The sequence below is a fragment of the Leiobunum rupestre genome, chromosome 1, assembly GCF_980474605.1.
Source record: "Leiobunum rupestre chromosome 1, qqLeiRupe1.1.hap1, whole genome shotgun sequence".
Taxonomy (NCBI): Eukaryota; Metazoa; Arthropoda; class Arachnida; order Opiliones; family Sclerosomatidae; genus Leiobunum; species Leiobunum rupestre.
This window is the reverse complement of record NC_143384.1, coordinates 56,009,252-56,028,645: the sequence shown is the minus strand read 5'-3', so window position 1 is coordinate 56,028,645 and position 19,394 is coordinate 56,009,252. Positions and strand designations below refer to the sequence as shown.

The window sequence follows — 19,394 nt, the reverse complement described above, 5'->3', positions numbered from 1 at the left end:
AATTTCACCTTGTAATCTAAATTGTTTGATTAAAACTCTAAAGTGCCTGGGCTATCAACTCTTTCACTGCTTTGGTCATTAGAAATTTAAAATATCATTGAGTAGAAAATAGTCAATATTTATTTTGAGATCAGAAAAAGATAATTTTCATCACCACGGTTTTGTTCTACCATCTCTAACTCTCTCAGCTCTTCTTCAAAGTATTCCGGTTCTACGTCAAAAGGATTAATTCGTGACATTTTATAATTACATGAAAACTTGAAAAGGCGATTAGGGCAAACTAATTTCCTACAATCGTGAAAAAGAGACGAACGAAAACAGCCAATCCCAGCTTCGTGTCCCCTTATCCAATAAACATCCTGTCCAGTCGTTTCACGGAGAAGCCTATCGCTTAGGCGTCTACTCTTCAAATTTAAAGTTAATTATTTAGTGATAGCAATTAAACTAATTGCAATAAAAATTTATTAAAATTTTTATTTTGCATTTTAAGTCTATGCCATTGTTTTAACACCAAAAGTTAGCCGGAACTTGCCTTTAACTATAGTTTTATTATTTTGATTACCATTAATCAAGAAATTATAATTCGTTTTAGATGAAAGCTAACTTTATGTACCTTTTGTGTTCCGTGAATATTACATATTTATCATTTAAATAAGTTTAAAAGGAAAACCAACTTTTGAATCAGTCAGGCACCGTTGCTGTTAAGCAAATGTCCATGAAAAAATAATCTTCGCGAATTCCATGAAGTTAAAAAAAGGTTAATAGGTAGGCGACCTTGATTTAAATAAAATACATTAAATTTTAGGTGAATCATTTTTTTCAAATATTCAGCTGTAACGTTTACTAATGAACTATAATAATAAATGGCAAATTTAGATTCGCTTAAATTCACAATTGGAGTCGGCGAGCACCTTCGCAAATTTTCTTTTCTTCGCGAACTGATCACATTAGTTGGAATTTTAGGTTAAGACCTGGTGTTAGTATTATATTTTTCACTGTTTAAAACGGAGTGGATAATATTCCTAACGATTTGTTTTAGTCTGAATTAAGATTTTTGCATATATCACATGAGTTTTGAACTAAACGTGGTTACTGTATGGAAAACATAAAACTACGCAAAAGCAGGGCTTATGTTCCAGAGGGCAATTATATCTCTATAGTTAAAGTGCCACATCTTTGATTAAATAATTAAATTCTGAAAACATTTCTGATGTAAAGATTACAAAAATAAGTTTCGGACAATTTTCCTCTATGCCAAAATAAAGTTTTACTAAATTAGTTCAATACAAAACTAAAATCATTGTTAAACAAGGTCAATTCCTTACCCTTTAAAAATTTCTAGGAAGCCTTAGAGAATGCTTAATTTCTTGTTCTAAAGGAGATATCTTTAAAATAATTCATGATAAATTTAAGTATGTTTTTCTTAAATAAACTGAAAAGCTTTAAAAATACGTCATTTAGTACTTTTTAATAGGATATTTTAAATATACGCAGCTAGCTTAAGTATGCCTCTTTTATAAATGGCATGATTTTGTAAAATGTTCGTGACATATTTGAGAATTTAAAACGCCCTTATAAAATTTGCGTTGAAGATAATCGCCATGCCAACGGTGGTAACGACATTTATATCTAAGTGATATTAAACTTTGATAATCCTCTAATGAGTTTAAACTTTTAAATAATCTAATGAATTTAAACTTAAAAATAATCTTATCAGTTTGAACTTCAAAAATCATCTAATTACTTTAAACTTTGATAATCCTCTCATGAGTGTAAACTTTGATAATCCTCTTATAAGTGTAAACTTTGATAATCCTATCATGAGTTTAAACTTTGATAATCCTCTTATAAGTGTAAACTTTGATAATTCTCTCATGAGTTTAAACCTTGGTAATCCTCTTATAAGTGTAAACTTTGATAATCCTCTTATAAGTGTAAACATTGATAATCATCTCATGAGTTAAAACTTTGATAATCCTCTCATAAGTTTAAAATATGGTAATTAACCATCAATGTTGTACTGGTTCTATAAGGATCCATATTTTTGTTTAACTTCTCAAATATCAAAGCGCTCATAAATATTTTTATTCTCAGCTTTTTTGAGAATCACACCACTTCAAATAACGTTTAAAGCAAAACCAACTGAGGTAAAAGATTTTTCGTGATTCTTTCAATCTGCAACTTAAGCGTTTCTTTATTTTTCATTTGTGTGTTTGTTAACGTGAGCTTATTCAAAAATGCATGTTTGTCCATTATAATTAGAAATCATTGAAAAATTGCATTATTGTGTATATTTTTTAAAATTTCCGCCAGCAGTTAAATAAATTAGAAAAGACTGGATTGATGTCGCGTACAGGAATTAAAGGGTGGATTTGAAAACGAGGAAAACTCTGTTGCGCAATGTTTCGTTATAAGGAAAATTAAGAAAATAAACTAAAAACGTTGACGGATAATTTTTTCTTTGGGAGATGAGTATTAAATTTGTGCTTTAAGTTATGCAGATATAATTAATCTATCGTAAAAACAGACTTTTCCTTGCGTTACAATACAACTTTTTAACTGTCGAACATCTGAGATGATACTTATATTAAAAATAAAGTATTTAAATATTTTCAACAAATTCCAAGTAGGGAACTTTCTTTTTAAAAAAAATCCGTACGCGTCCACGTAGAGCGGATTTTTACTGTAAAATACAATGGCACTATTAAAGGTGCTTTTGAAATAAATTCTTTATAACCTTTCGGAAAGAGCGCTTTTAACTCGCCCTCTATTGAAAATATAAAATTTAGAAAATTTTATGATGTCCTTAATTCGAACGATTTTCTGTTATGATGGGTTACATAATGTAGATCAATAGGGTCATGACAACGTGAGCCCCAGTGACGTTGCTTAGGGCCTTCTGGCCGGTAACTGAAAAAATAGTGTTTGGAGCCCGTTACGGAGTAAGATAATGTCTGCGTCCAGTTGCTAGGTAATGTGATTTCTAGGGTCCGTTGTGAGGCCAGTTGTTATTTAGAACCCGTCTTGTTGAAAAATTATATCAAATGTACATATCGGACCTCAGTGACGGGCCCGTTGCGAGGTTTTATAAAACTTAGGGCCCGTTGAGATGCTATGTGTTGTCTATGGCCCGTTTTAACGTAAGATGACTTTATAGGACCCGACTAAAAAATATAGCTTGGGCCCACTAAAAGGCAAGGTAAATCAAACGATTTAGACATTTAAGGGTCCTGAACAAAGCTAAATAATAAATAGGACCCGTTGTACGTTATGTGTGATCTTAGACACGTTACAAGCTTGATAAGGTATAGGGGTCATGACTAAGTTAAATGTTTGTTAGATATGGTTCAAAGGTAAATGTTTATCCGTAACGAAGCTAGATTGTATCTATGTACGCCAATCAAAGGTAGCCGGGACGTTGGGAGGTGATTGTGTGGACTTCACTTTATGGTGTATCGAATCCTTAACAGCCATCAATATCACGCTTGCCACCTATAAAAAGTTCAATCACTTAACGAGGTGAACTGCCTTTTGTCAATAACTTGTGGAAAGAGATGCAGTAGATCCTGAGTTTCCGAAATTTGTGTTGTCAGCTGACGAGGCCAAATTATCCCGTAAAGGAATAATAAATCGAATGACAGTAACCAGTGGAGTCAAATAAAATCTCACGCGATTACTCTTAGAACACATCAAGAGCAATTAAGCGTAAAGGTCTGGTGTGGCATTGTGGGAAACCATTTAGTTGGACCTAACTTTCTTCCACCTAGGTTAAATTGTGAGGCGTATTTGTGTTTCTTGCAAGACATCTTAACCGAGTTATCGGACGACGTACTTTTAGCAACTCGAGCGCGAATGAGGTTTTTTCGCGATGGATCTCGACAAAATTTTAACTCGCAAGTATGGGAACAGCTTGATTAGGCAATAATTTTACTTAATTTAAATCAAAAAACTACGTTTCTCAATAGAATTACTTCAAATTTCCCGTGGAATTTTTCGTTGGGCTTAAAAGCATTCTATTGATATTTTTTTAGACTTGCTAAAAAAAGTAAAAGTTATTCTTAACAAAATATCTTTTGAACAATTACCCATTTTAAAGGTATTTTAAAATAGTTTTTTTTTAATAATTTTCAAGAGGAATAACAACTATGTTATATTGATCGTCGGCACCTCAAAATAAAGCTGTTGTAATTGGTAATCTAAAGCTTATCATACTTAGCCACAATTATTGAAATTCCAAAATATGTTTAAAATGAAATGTTTTTTAAAAGTTAATGAAACAGTTTAAGTTTTGCCCATCCTGATCTGCGACGTATCAACGCTATAGTCTGAAATATGACATCACCTTAAGCAGTCAAAAAGAATTTAGAATATGTACTACTAATATAAATAATACTCTATGAAAATTATGTTTTGACATCCAATGCACTGGGAGAGTTTGGGAGAAGCAGCTTGCTTGTTTCAACCTTCGAATGTTTTGTCTTATCAGTTTTGAGAACATAATTTTCCCAAAAATTCTTAATCGGCTCCGAATGTGGATCTCCGAATGTGGATCTAGATCTGGTTACTGCTCCAAAAAATATTAGAGAAAAATTTATGCTCCTTGATTTTTTTCCGAGCCGTAGCGTAGGCAAACTCTCTAGGCGGCTCCGACAATACACTAATATAATAAAATATTTCGCTTGCCAAGAGATTAAACACACTGTACTAAAACAAAGAAATTATATTTGAATAAACCAAAGCTAAAATTTTTATCAAATTTAATAAAAAAATATTTTAAAGACTTTTTAAAGTATGCAAGTATGGCACATATGTTCAGTGCGTTTTAGAATAATAAAATCCAAATAGAAGCTGTATATGTTAAATTTATATACGTGGATTGAACTAAACATAAATGATAATTTGAAATTCACCAAACTTCTTCTGAAGTTTTAAAACTAAAAGCTCTAAAATTAGTAGTAAATTTTAAAACCATGAAAATTGCCATAAGATAAATTGCGAACTCAACATTAAAATCAAAAATATTGGGACAGACTTTGCTGTTTTTTATTGCGAATTCTGAAAGAAAGAACCAAATTTTGTACGTTCAAGAGACAGCCATACACAGTTAACAGGCTTAAAGCTAGCTTCCAAAGGTGATTTAAATACCACGAAACCGGGCTTTATTGGTCTATGGAAAATCCCATAAACGAATGTAAGTGAACGGCACAAGCTCAGCTTTTTACACTTTTCAAACGCTTTGGTTGTTTAAGCTTTAGGGTGATAACGTGAAATCATAGTTGATCGATTTTTGGTTATGATCTATAACGTATCATTACAATTATCCCAATATCAATATCCACAACCTTCTGAATTATGCTCGAAGCAAACTTTGAATTTGAGGTGACGGTGATTAATATGAATGCTCTTAACACTGCTTACTTTAATTTTCAACTATTATCGTTGATTAGTGCGGAGAAGAGGAACCGAAATAATATATTTATAATAAATTATAATTTAACCTGAATCTCGCGGAACACAAACTGCAACGAGCCAATAGTTTAAATTTTAATAGAAATGCACCCTTATATGCATTTTAGTTTTATTTATGAAGTTTTCAATTTGAGGGAACTCCCGCAGACCGTAGAAGCAAACATCTCGAATATCTTAAGCCTGAGGAGGTACATGTGCATTTTTCAACCGAATTTCAGGAGCAGATATTTACGTCTCTGTTAATGGATATAATTGTGTAAAAAAGTTTCAATTGCTTAAGTTTATGACAAAACTTTAAATAAATGAACATCTTGGACATTTTTATTGATCAAAGCTAGGCTGGCCATGAATTCGAAAACCAAAACTAGCAGTTCTTTGCCAGACATAAATTTTTATATTTTTTGAAGCCGCTTAACAACAAAAAGATTTTAATGTTCTCTCTTTGAATCTTCGAAGTATTTCAAGATAAAAAACTAACTCCCTCGAATATATATTAAATGTTACTTCCCTAAAACCGGTTTCTACCACGTACCGGATTTAAAGGTTGGATGTTATTACAAGGAAAATGCTATTGCACCATGTTTCGAAATGATTAATAGGGAAAGTTGTTCTACTAAGCTTTGGGAGTTCATAAATATATTGTTTTATTTGGGAAGTTAATATTTAAACAGTAGATCAGAGCCCAAGGAATAGTTTGATTTGCTGTCGTAGTAAAACTGATTTATCCGAAGTTTAGCGCGTTATTTTGTACTACATTTTTATATAGTTGAGCCTTTCTTAAAACTAGTACAGTTATTCCTTAATAAGAATTTTCATCGATTCTCATGACACGTTTATGACTGCATTTCTTTGCAATCTCTTTCAAGGATCAAACCAATTTATTTTGGCTTGACCAACTCGTAAATTTTTAAAGTCACATTTTTCGGTGAAAAATAGGTCTTTTTTCCATCGGACCAAAGATTTTCGTAGGTGTCAAATGATGCTCTACAAATACTCAATTGACAAAATTGATCAAGCACCTAGTGGTAAATTTTTTTTCTAAAATTGTGAAAATATTTTCATAAAAATATGATATTCAACAATCAATGTCCCTCAGGTATTTATTGTAGTAGTTTTGGTAAAAAAATCACTTGTCCGAATTAAAAAAAACGCCCGGTATATTTGTAGTTTGTTTGGTTTGGAATAATGTTTAAATATACAAGATGGTTAGGTTGTTATAGCGCGCTTATTAATTTTATATGTAGGTTGATTAAAATGTTGTTTATAATTAATTAACCAGGTTTTCCTTCAGTTAAAATTACTCTTTGGTTGTTAATGCTTAGTGGATTAGTTATATTAAACGACCGGGTGATTAAGATAATGTTTTAAATATACAGGGTGGTAGAGAAAAGCCTAATTTCTGAAGTCATTCCTTTTGGTATATAATAGTACGTTTATTAAGTTAATGTACAAGCTAATAGAAAATTGGTTTAAATGTAAATTTAATAGTCCAAACGTGTTAAATACATCAGAGGAATTGTGTGTTCTCAAACGTCCGTGTCATCTAGTTCTTCTTCTATCCTTGGCGACCACGAAAAAGCTATAATAAATTACAATTTTAAAGTGTCATTCCAAGGTTAAATGTCTACTGAGAACAAATATTTATGAAAACAAATTTTCGATTTACCTGTAGAAAAAGAATTTGGCGAACTTTTTCCCGTCTTTTCTTCTCTTCGTTAGCTAATTGAAAAACAACTTTATCGGTAAAAAACCTTACAATTGCTAATTTCAAATAAAGCAGAGAATAAGACGATGCTTTAACGTTTGTTTTCTTTAGAAAGGATCCGATTGTCTTATGAAACCTTTATCTTATAACATTTAATGGATTCAATTCAATATAATTTTATTTTAGGTTCAAATCGTCAAGATATTTTTAATAAACCATTTAAAAAAGTATTTATATTTAATTCATTATCTTCCTATCGAAAAGCTAATTGTTTTAAAGCTATTATAAGTAATTCTAACGTAGATAACATTTAAAAGAAATTATACTTACACACAACTGGTTTGAATTGAAAAGTATTTGGAATTACACCTCTTTTAGTAATAAAATGATTGTCTAAAAATAAATAAATCGGTATTAGATTTGCTAATTTATGGCGATTCATTTAACACTTCTTAATACTAAAATGCACGAACAAGAATTCAATTGAAGACTATCGTTAGTACATTTACATCTTCTGTTTCAATGATTCCTTGTTATATTAAATATACATCTAACATCTTTAAATGTACTTGAAAGAGTTTAAAAATAAGGTCTTAACCCGAAGGTGAAGAAGTGATTCTGCCTTTTGGTGGGGCGGAGGGATGGTTAGAACTTTCACCTCGCAGCAAGTGGAATTACACCTGGTTTAAATTTGGGAAAGCTTTTTCTATCTCGTCAATTTTCTGATTGACATAAACCCTTGTTGAGCTAACCGTTAATGGTAAATGTAGGAGGCTATTGACTCGAGTGGCATTAAGGACTCGCGACCACCTTTATTCGTAGTACAACACGGCCACCTGAATTAATGGCATTAAAAATTACTCAAGGCCTTTAGTGGTATTATCTAAGCTTTTTATTATTATTATTGTTACTATAAAATTGCAAAAAACGTTAAGCACCTTTGACTTGAACCCCATGGAAATTAAGAACTTTGCGCTTCCAAAACCCCAAAAAACTTACGAGGCGAATGCACCGGCCCCTGCCCAAGATAGCCCACTTAAGAAAACTATAATAATTTCAACAACACATTATGGGGTTCGTAATTAAAGAGGGAGCTCTAAAGCGTAAATGATGTATTACTTTTTTCTAATAATACTATTTAATAAAGAAAATTTAAAACAAACCTTTGACTAACTCATCGATTTGGATTTCCTCATTGTTCACGGCTAGGCTGACCGTGATAGCAAGAGTTAAAACCAGCAGAACTATAAGACCGACCTTCATCTTTCTCGGAGCGATTTAACAGCAATGAAGTCTTAAGATCTTCTCTCTTCGAAATCTCAGACGTATTTCGTGAGAAAAATACCACGACTCTATTATTTATCAACTATCTTTGCGCTGAAACAGGTTCCATTACCCGAACACGAGTTTATATATGAATAATCGTGTTTATTTCAAAACGAGGAAGTTGCCGACACATTATTTTTGGTAATGGGTATATTAATTTGCAAGTTGATAAGTGTTTTTTTTTAATAATTTTTAAAAAATTGTTTCAGTATTATATTACATAAACTGAAACCTCTTCAAATTAACTATTAACTATTTTTTTTAAATTATAAATATGTTCCGCATAAAGTGTGGGTAAATCTCTCTTTAATTATATCTATTTATGATGAAGAACAATAAAAACGGAATTTCGGTTGGTGTATTTTGACCTGAAACGTGCCGCATTGGTGACCCCACGACCTTTCCTCCGAGATATTTGTTGGTTAAGCTTCCCAAGTATTATTATAATTTCAAATTATGGCCCGTACCAAAATGTTCCACCGAAATAACACTCAGCTTAAGTAGAAAGTTCCGGTTGTCTTAGGTGTTTTCGATTTTTTGTAAAGGAAATGTATCAATTTTAGTGTGGAAATTATATTAAAGTTTGTGTGGAAACTCTCTCAGGTTCGTGTGGTAACTCTGTTTATTTCGTGTGGAAGCTCTAATTAAGATTTTGTGGTAACTATTTGATGTTTTTGAGGTGACTCTCTAAATTTTGAATAAACAATTTTTAATTTTTGTGTAGAAATAAAGGAAAAACACTACGATTAAAAGGTATAAGCAAGAAAAGTAAAGATATAGTAAATTAAAAACAGAAGCTAAAAAAGGTTTATAGATAGTCTATAAATGTATTATAAAATCCTCCGTTTTGGAGGAACTCTTCCTCTTTCTTCATCAAAAATGGATAAGTTAAAAGAAAATCCTTGTCACGATTTATTAATTGCGCGAATTTATTTTGCTACCCTGGCTTCTCTCAACAGATAGGAAGTGCTCTGAAGAACGGACGACTTGACTGTATTTACTTACCACTAACTTATTATAACCACAATAAAGAAGCAACCGACCCCCTTCATAAAGCCATCATTTATAAAATAAATTACCAATTTTAAGATTTTTCCAATGGTAAATCCCGCCGTCCCTGCCATCATAGATTCAAGGGACTATACGTACAATAATTCCCCTTTAAAGGAATACCCGCGTCTCTTTGACCATGGCCTTTTCGTTCACTACTAGCTAACCATCTACTTGTACCGCTATTGAGTACACGCCATATTTTACCCCTCCCCTTTAGGTGCATCGAAAAAAAAGATAATAATCTATTTTAATGAACGAAAATCAACTAAAATTATAAAAATTAATAAGTCTTAATAAAAAATAAAAAACGGCTCATTGTACCATTATTTGTATATGGTAATTTTATTTTAAAGCAGAATCTTCGTAATGTTCCCCACGGGCCACCGCTATGACAGACATGTCAATATCGCTCAAGACAAATGAATATTTTCGCCAAAACGTTGGGGTCCAAATGAAATTTTTGGTGAATTTAAACCTTTGTTCGCTTCTCGTTTTAATTTATTTTTTCCCAATGTGCTTCTCGATTATTCTACTTCAGTAAAATATTAAAATAAAAGTAGGTTTAGAAAATTGCCCTTGAAGAGCTTAAAAAAATCTATTTGAAAAAGGAATTTATACACTTCAAGTAAGCTACATGAAAACTTTAATTGGAAAACGTCTACCGTAGCAATTATCGGCTTATGTATATTGAAAAATTTCGCCCTTTTTTAATAAAAAAAAGCCTTATTTAAATCACTTAGAGGAATGTAAATCTACGTCGGAATTCACTGATCTCTAATTTTAGTGCGTACTCCCTACACTTATGGAAATAACCAATTTTTTACTTTTCCGCTCATGCACAGATACATCACGCCAGAAATGGACAATAAATGATACAACCGTTAAAGAGAAATACTCCTTTACAAATTTGTTAGTTAGTATTTAAGCCTAAAATATTTTGTGATCAATACACCTCATACTATGGGCTAGAGTTTGACATTTCCAATTAAAGTACATTATTTGGTATATTAAAATCAATATTAATTTTACTATATGGTAGACACCCACCGCTGAACATGTTGGACCACCACCAGTCTATTCTTTTTCCAGGCAAGTTAACTTAAAGGGGGACAGGCAGAATCAAACTTAGGCCTTTAAGTAATGTATAAAAACTGAATAAAAATTAAAATTTAAAAACCTTTTTCTAGAAGTCAGGCGCGTGAGATGACACAATTCGTATTTTTTTTAAATACTTTTGAGAGTTTCTCATAAAATATCTGATGAATAAACACAAATATGATTACGACGAAGCAGAAAAACAAGTGATGTCCTGGAAATGCTGTTGAAAATAAGTTTAAGAAAAAGGGAGATAATTTCCAACAAGTTTTTTCAAGAAATTAGTAGAAATGCTGTGTAAACTAAAAAACACAATTAAACTACAAGAAATAAATTTAAAAAAAACATGTATGAAAAGGTCTATAATTTATTTTGAAAAATAGTGAGAACCGTTCTGACAGCTATAAAAGCGTTGTTGAAATTTCGAGTTCAGAAATTAAGCATTCAGCAAAATAGTCAAAAAGTTCAGACAGAACCGTTCTGTCGGCTAAAAATGCGTTGTTGAAATTTTGAGCTCAGAAATTCAGCATTCAGCAAAATAGTCAAAAAGTTGAAACAGATCAGAAATTCAGCTTTTAGCAAAATAGTCAAAAAGTCCAGACAGATCAGAAATTCAGCTTTGAGCAAAATAGTCAAAACGTTCAGACAGAACCGTTCTTATGGCTATGAATGCGTTGGTGAAATTTTGAGTTCCGAAATTCAGCATTCAGCAAAATAGTCAAAAAGTTCAGATAATAGGATTTGTAGAAGGTTTCCTTCTAAATTCAGCAGTTCAGACAGTTCAGAAATTCAGCAAAATAGTCAATCCCTTTGTTTTTTGGAACTTTGTCAACTTGTTATTTTTAAGTTGGTGTCTGTTATCATTTTGGTTTCAAATGAAAGGCAACTTGATATCAGATTTATTTTTTAACTCTCCGAGGGGACTTTGTGCCCTAGGAGTGGTTATACAACCTCCTTGTCTGTCTGTCTGTGGGTCTGTCTGTCAGGCCTGCGTTCGCATTTTCGGGGCAAAGGGTAATCACTGCGTACCCAGTTTCTTAGAATCCGGGAAAAGGTTTTTCCAAAAGCGCCCTCTTTTTGTCATTGGGTGTAGTATAATTTTTTAATCGGCCGGGATTCGAACCCGAGCTCTCTTGCACGACAGGTGAGCGTTCTACCGCAGAACCACGGATACAGTTACACTTCACTGAAAATTAAAAACTCTTCCGAGGAGAGGTATATTTTTGCTTGCCAACTTGTTTATTATCACTTCAGCTTGACGGATTTGTAAAACGTAATGATACACGACAATTTTAACATACACTTGGTATTTACCGAGAATGAATTGCAAATTTGACACCAAAATGGAGATGTTCGAGGTCACAAAACCAGAGATTGTTAAATTAATATTTTTATTTGCACGGGTTGGTTATAGATCTGCTTTAGTTTCAATAAAAGCCTTCTTTTCAACAGCAAATGTTCTGTCATTTCGGAGTGATAAACGAAGATGTCTACTCATTAGTTCATAAATGTTTGTAGGAAAACTAACTAGCAAACATTTACAAAAGTTGTATGTGTAGATAAACGCCATTTAATGATACAAATAATACCAATGTTTAAAACAAAAGTGTAGAATGCCGCTTGTTTAGTATTAATAAACTGGGAAAATGAAGCTTTTCTAATAATCTCTCCAAAATTAACAAGCGATGTTTTTTCGGTAGCTTGGTATTTCTGATCGAAACGGTTATATCTGCTTAGTATGAAGAGGAGTTATCAAAAGCAAGCTAGTCTTTTCAAACCGCTAACGAAACCTTTATTTTAAGACCTAAGTTTTGCGCCCTTTCAAAATATCAACTAACACAAAATTTTAGAATTAAATAGTGAGCTATCTGTTTTCAAAAAATTATCTCCCAAGAAATTAAAAGGTTTTATCAAACCTTAAATTTAAGATACATTTTGCGTTTTCACTGACGCTTTAAAGTAACGATAAAATATTATTGTCGAGCTAAGCCTTTCACTTGTAGGGTAATATTTTTGATTTTAGGTATTTGTTACGATTATTTGAATGATTATCATAAACGCTTAAACTTCAGAAAAAGAGGTTATCTATGTCGAGTTTTTTTAGTTGTAGACGTATTAACGGTTAAATTATATAGTTGTGACATTAATACTACTTGAAAATAATTGCATCTTTGTAAATCCGGACACTTCCAATTCCGACCACTTATGTTTATCTTAGTTTACTTTGCATATAAGCAATTGTAGACCTACATTTAATAGGTCTATTTAATACCTCGATTAAAGGGCTAACTGAAAAATATAGCTTCAAGGCTAAATTCGAAGAACTAAGGAAAATATGAGTATAATTACACGACCACGAAAATTAGCCTAATTAAGGTTATGCAAATTTAAGGGAATGTCGTTCCACTTCACTCACAAAATAAGCACTCATTTCCCTCTAAGAAAGTTTAAACTTAAGTTTTGAAAAACCTTTTGGGTTGTCATTGCAAAACGAATGACCATTGAATCTTTTCCCTTTAGGAGCTAAACGCGAAAAAGTAAGAGGAGACCAACATTCAGAGGAAATGGAGCTTAGATTCTCCTAAATGTTAGTATCCTTTTACTTTTTCGAGTTCAACTTAGTATTCCCCGTCTAACGGTGGTTTTGGTCTTTTATGGGTGAAGATAATTCACGGGGAGTCGACAGACGCCACGGGACCAAAGACACAGTTATTTAAAAGGAAGTCAAAACGGAACACAGGCGACGGAGATTCTTTCTCCGCACGGCGTTTGTGACGTGGTTTATTAATAAGTTTTTTCTGATGTGTTCAGCTGAAGCCTTGGTCCTTCTTGCCACTCTGATGGCGTTATCCCTTCAAACATTTCCCGTTTTCGGTACACTCGGAGCTGCTTAAGGTTTGCTCTTAGTTAGAAAAAGTGTCTCACTCGTTTTGAATGTTTTTTCATTGACGCTAATATCGCCAACGATTACTTTAAACGCGCAACGTTATTGCACTAAACTGGGGAAATGAGGCAATCAAACCACGCCAATTTCGTATTTCGGCAAGCCGTACAAATTGAGGATGATAATTGTACACGTAACTTAAGGAAGCTACTAATTTGGATTAACTGAACGCGCATATTTGAGAAACTTTTTCCGATCGCCCTCTCTTCGCTGCAGAACTCTACGTGATCCGAACCGAACGTTAACTGGCCGACTAGATCTTGCTTGATCTTTGTCCTTGCCGCTTCGATGGATAAAGAAATACAAGTTCTGAAACTTCAAACACCCGATGCGGCTATTTCAGACTCCCAATCTATGGTGAACAGAGTTCTAACACAATCTGAACACTCTTCCCGTACTTGTAACAACTGTAGTAATGCATACCTCTATGGCGGAGTTAAAGAGGTGTATTTCAATTTCGATGTTAACCATTGAGATTATAAATTATAATTATCTACCTGTATTACGATAAATTGAAATTTAATTAAGAATGGTCTATAAGCATAAATTTATTTAAACGTTTTAGCCTCAAAACGCCTTCGCCAGCCAGTGGTTGATATAATGCCACTTTTTAATAACACGTCTTCGAACTACCCACCCCAAAACAACACAAAGTGTATCGAGTTTACTTCTGTATACAGTTCTATATATCATTTATCTTTTTGAAAAACAAAATTGACTAAACCTTTGCTTGGCCTTCCTTAAACACATTTTTTTATGAAAATCAGCTGGTGATGCCTTCCATTTAGATTGGTATGATGGGAGAGAAGTCAACGGAACCAACAACATCATGACGTAGATAAATCGAGTCTTCACAGGAAAAACAAGATTGAACAAATCAATTTAAAACGATTTTAGGTCAGCGTAGAGAAAATAATACTTTTCAGAACAAAAAACTCGTTAATAAATAGGAATTATATAATATCGAAAAGTAATTTTAACATTGAAGTGCCTTTTTGAGTAAATCCCCGTTTAGGGTTGCTTCCAGCAAAGCTCACAACTACTATTAAATGTCGTACTTTGAATGAAATTAAACACAAAATATTTCCATCGCATTCGCATGCTCTTCAAACTAATGGCGCACGGTGAGTCACCACTTCTCCAACAAAAACTAGTGTGGTCAAAAAAGGTACATATTTCACTTGTAAGTTTCAGAAAGTAAATCTTCTCCGTGTTAAGAAGCGTTTGCGTGGCATACACTATAATAGACTTTTCAAACTACGTATTGCGATGAAATTTGTCTACGAGAACAGAAGTTTAATCCAAGCTTTAACAGGTAAACAAACCATTCATATCGTTTGCCGATTGGTTTGAGAGATCTATATTTAATGACACTTATAATTTTGCACCAATGAAAGCTTTTCTTACTGCAATAGATAAACATCGATATCAATTAAGGACATTGTAAATTAAATTAGCAATATTTTTACCAAACTTTCCTAGATAACGTAAAGTAAAAACAAGTTGGCAAGCCAAAATATACCTCTCCTCGGTAGAATTGTCCCTAGTGGTATTAATTTCTCGAGATAACCCTTAAAGATATATCTCCGCAATTTAGAGTTATTTGTTAAAAATATTAACCCATTTCTATCCCGCCCGGTATAAAATTTTAATTATAATTAAAATAATTGAGACGAAACGACCAATTTTAATTTATTCAGAATATCATAAGTTAAGTAGTTACAACAGTAAGTTAGACGTACTATAACAATGCACAATTGAATTAAAACCCTTTTACAGAACAAGTTTATCAGTTAAATATAATACGAAGCAAATTTTAATGAAAGAAATATCTACAGAGGCTTTTTGGAATTACTCGCTTACGAAATACTTGCCGCATCTTTAACGCTCATTTTATTTCAACACTCGTCCTTGATGAAGATACCGTAGATATCTGGTAGTGGACGACTCGTTCACTTCCTGTTGACGTTGTGACGCATACCACATGAAAAAGACCAATGCCGTCCAATTTCCAATATCATATAATGACTCGCACACCCAAGAAATCATTGACTGCGTTAGAAATCGTAGATATCCAAATATCCACACCAAATGTATTTACAAGAAGCAAAAACCTTACCATCAACAAAGCACAGAGAGCCACTTGACTAACCGCCACCTCTTAAAGCAATTAACGTTAAATTATCTCCTTAGAATTAACAGAACTATATATAGGTCGTTAAGAAAGTGGACCACCCACAGGGTCTACCCTTTAACCCTCTAATCTCGGCTGACTGCGCTAAAACAAGATTTAACCTTTAAAAAATACCAGATTAGGCCTTCATAAATTCATTAATAAAAAAAGACTTTATTACCTATTATGCTTACGATGCCTGTCTTAATTTCAGTGAATCTAAGCAGCTATCGGTGGTTCTGTGGTAGAGCGCTCGACTGCTAAGCCGAATGGTCTGGGTTCGAAACTTGGGTGGCGCATTTGTTTTTAATCAATAGAGAAACGCTAAATTAGAATTTCTTCGATGCAATAATTTCAATTTCAATTCTATTTCAATTAAACCAAAATTTCGTACTCTATTAAATACGCTTCCGATAAAGCTGAAGGTCTAATTTTCAATAAGGCGTAACAAGTGTCGGTGGTTCTGTGGTAGAACGTCCGCCTGTCAATCAGGAGGTCTCGGGTTCAAATCCCGCCCGATGCGATCGCAAATTGATACTAAGACGAATACCGTGTACAACTGGTGGAAACCCTGCCATTGGACGTTGAGAGGTAGCATTACACTCAGCACTCGGTCCGTCCCAAAGTCATTAAGAAGAAGTTGGAGAGAAAACGCCCATATAAACACAACAGCCTCAACATGCACATCCATCAGAACACAAACACAACAAATTCAACACTCACAACCTACGCATAAACATTACAAAAACCGTAATACACCAAACCGTCACGACGGTGAGCGAAAAAACACCATCCAAACCAAACCGCAAATGCATCCGTTAACGCTCACCGTCACACGGTGGTTTTGCCAACCCTTTGAGAAACTGCGTACGCAGTGATTACACTTTGCACCGAAAATGCGAACGCGTTCGCAGTCCTGACAGACAGACACACCCACAGACCCACCCACAGACAGACACGGTCGTTGTATAACCCCTCCTAGGGGACTTTGTCCCCTCGGAGAGGTAATAATAATATCAAAAAGTAGATCAAAAGGTCTATACAAAATTAAATATCGTTGTAAAAAGAAGTAAAATTTTAACTTTGATAGTATCCCGATTGATAAGAAAGTAACTTTGAAAATAAATTCGTGGATTTTAGCGAGTTGACGATTTGCATCCGCGCGATAAATGTCAGAAAATATTAACTCCATAGTCTTTTGTAAAAAGTTTTAGTTGTGTATGTAAACTAAAATAATAGTTCGTTTTAATTCGATGAAGTCCCAGTCATTTGCGTACAACGAGTTTTTATATGGTGCCAAAACCCGGGACCTTTAGCTTAGGAAGTTAGTTTCGATTTATTAAGAAAACGGCGAAACAGCTTTAGAGGTTTAATTTGGACCGTCGAACGTATTACGACGAGACGTGGGAAGCGAACATTATTTCAAGATGGCACAAGATTACGAAAGAAGTCTAACGAAGAGAGAGGTAGTTCGAGAAAACGTCAACGAATTTATAGGGAAGTTACAAACGGCGACACAAGCGAACTTAACGAATGTGAAAGACCTTGAAGTTCTTGCGGCTCAACTGACCCGATTGGAATATTCATTGTCCGTTTTAGACAACAAAATAGAAAATAGCGTACCGTTGTCTGATATAAAGGTCGAGATGAAAGAAGTTAACGATTTCAAGACTCGAATTGCAGGAGCCAAAGCTGAAGCAGAACATCAAATAAGACAAGCTCGAAATGATTGTTCATCAACGACTTCTAGCAGTAGCGCTAGCGGAAGAGCGAGATATTCTAGGTCAATAAATTCAGCCAAACTACCAAAATTTGAGGTACCGAAATTCCATGGAGAATTCAGTGAATGGACAAGTTTTCGGTCTCAGTTTGAAATTGCGGTTGAGCAAACGGAACTCCCTGATGTCCACAAACTCAGCTATTTAAAGTCATACCTACGAGGAAAAGCTGCGACGGCCATACATGGTTTATCCCTGGAAGATTGCAACTACAGAGTTGCTGTAGATATTTTGAGAAAGAGATTTGGACAAAAATGCGTCATACGGAATGCTCATACGAAAACGTTGCTCAAGTTGCCCGTAGTAGAAAGTAATTCTGACACCGTGGGACTGCGGAACTTGTATGATACTTGCGAAATCGAAGTTAGAGGATTAGACGCAATCGGTATACCTCAAGACTCCTACGGAGTGTTCCTCTTTAACATCATAATGGACCGGATACCTGCGGAGATGAGACTAGAATTCAGTTGAAAACATGACATCAACCAGACCTTGCAAGTTGAGGATTTGTTGACGTTTCTGAGACTTGAAGTGGAATGTCGGGAAAGGGCGTGGTCCTTCTCTAGCTCAACCAGGAAAGAAGATCCCGACATAAGGTTTGATTCAAAACTTAGCTATTGGAGGATGAAGTTATACATATATGTTCAAACCTTTTAGGCTCTCGAGTATTTACATGTTGAGAAGCAACAGGCTTCGGAGGGATATTTTCTTTCAGGACCAATGAGCTTTGTTCTGGACTATCTCATATACAGCGTTAACTTCACGTAAGTAAATAGTCGTTGATTTTTCTGAATAGAAAGTCTAAAATTATTTTCTTTTTGATCTTTGGGTACGAGGCCGGGTAAGTCTTATGATAATAAAGTTTTGTTATAGAAATCTAGAACTGCTTCAAATATTAAAATTCTGGGTCAGGCCGAATACTATAAAAATCTTCAGTTTTTTATTAATTCTACATATGGCAGAGCAGCGAAAAACTTTCCTAAATACTGTTGGCATATTTTTAAGTACAGATTTAATAAACAATTTTTAAGTGGTTGTGTTTTTGGGTTATTGTTTTACAAATTCTAACTTGAACGCAGTGTGGGCACATTTAAAAATGAGATTTGTTGTTTTTAAAAATTATATTTAAGAGGCATATGATAGACAATTTTCAATCACACTTGGTTTTATCTTTGATACCTTTAATTTATTGTTTATATATAGCCCATTATATGGTCGACTCAATGCAATTTTTTTAAGTTGAATTCGTAAAAAATGAAAATTATTTAATGATCGATGATTTTAACGTCCGTGTTTCGTTAACAAATATAACAGCTGAAAGCTGATAACCTTTAGTTATTCAAAAGAAAGTGATTGATCATTTTTTAACTAGTACGATTTTGAATTACAGACACATATTGAAGTACCCAACAGACAGTAGTTTAGGAATCAAAGATGCGAATGGTAATTATTCAGGAATTGTTGGACAGATTCAAAGGAGGGTAGGTACCTTATTGAATAATGTACTAAAGCTTAAGGTATAGAATAATTAGTTGAACGTCGCTTTTTGTTTGGAATATTTTAAGCCGCATTAAACAAAAGGTTTTTTCGCATTTTCTAAATAGTCCCAGTTATTGTTTCCGCAACACCCCTTTTCATTGTTCTAATTTGTTGGTTGCCCGTTAATTTCATTATGAATGCAAACAATTTATATTTGAGGTGCAAAAATATCTCGGTGTTATTAAGTATATATTTGAGATATCAATATTTTAATGAAGAAGTATAAATTTTCTAAGAAAATCGAGGATTCCAATAGTTTTAGTAAATAATTGACTTGTTTTACGCGTTTTCATATCGTTGCTCCGTTTAATG

The 19,394-nt window shown here is 33.6% G+C and overlaps 1 protein-coding gene and 1 long non-coding RNA gene across 2 annotated transcripts; one reads left to right on the top strand and one right to left on the bottom strand.

The window, feature by feature from the left end:
• Nucleotides 1-6,933: 6,933 nt before the first annotated feature.
• Nucleotides 6,934-8,518, bottom strand: LOC149963315 (uncharacterized). The gene is made up of 4 exons (XR_016480210.1): nucleotides 8,338-8,518; nucleotides 7,505-7,567; nucleotides 7,136-7,188; nucleotides 6,934-7,048 (listed from the first exon to the last, which is right to left on the bottom strand). It is a non-coding gene; the product is annotated as an uncharacterized LOC149963315 (long non-coding RNA).
• An 8,674-nt stretch (nucleotides 8,519-17,192) lies between these two features.
• LOC149963314 (uncharacterized) lies at nucleotides 17,193-18,014 on the top strand. The gene has a single exon (XM_090165959.1). The coding sequence runs from the start codon at nucleotides 17,193-17,195 to the stop codon at nucleotides 18,012-18,014; it is 822 nt and encodes a 273-aa protein (XP_090022085.1).
• The last annotated feature ends 1,380 nt before the right edge of the window (nucleotides 18,015-19,394 follow it).

What these genes read in the sequence shown, in the direction of transcription:
- LOC149963314 (XM_090165959.1), top strand. Translation starts at nt 17,193, where the DNA reads ATGGCACAAGATTACGAAAGAAGTCTAACGAAGAGAGAGGTAGTTCGA.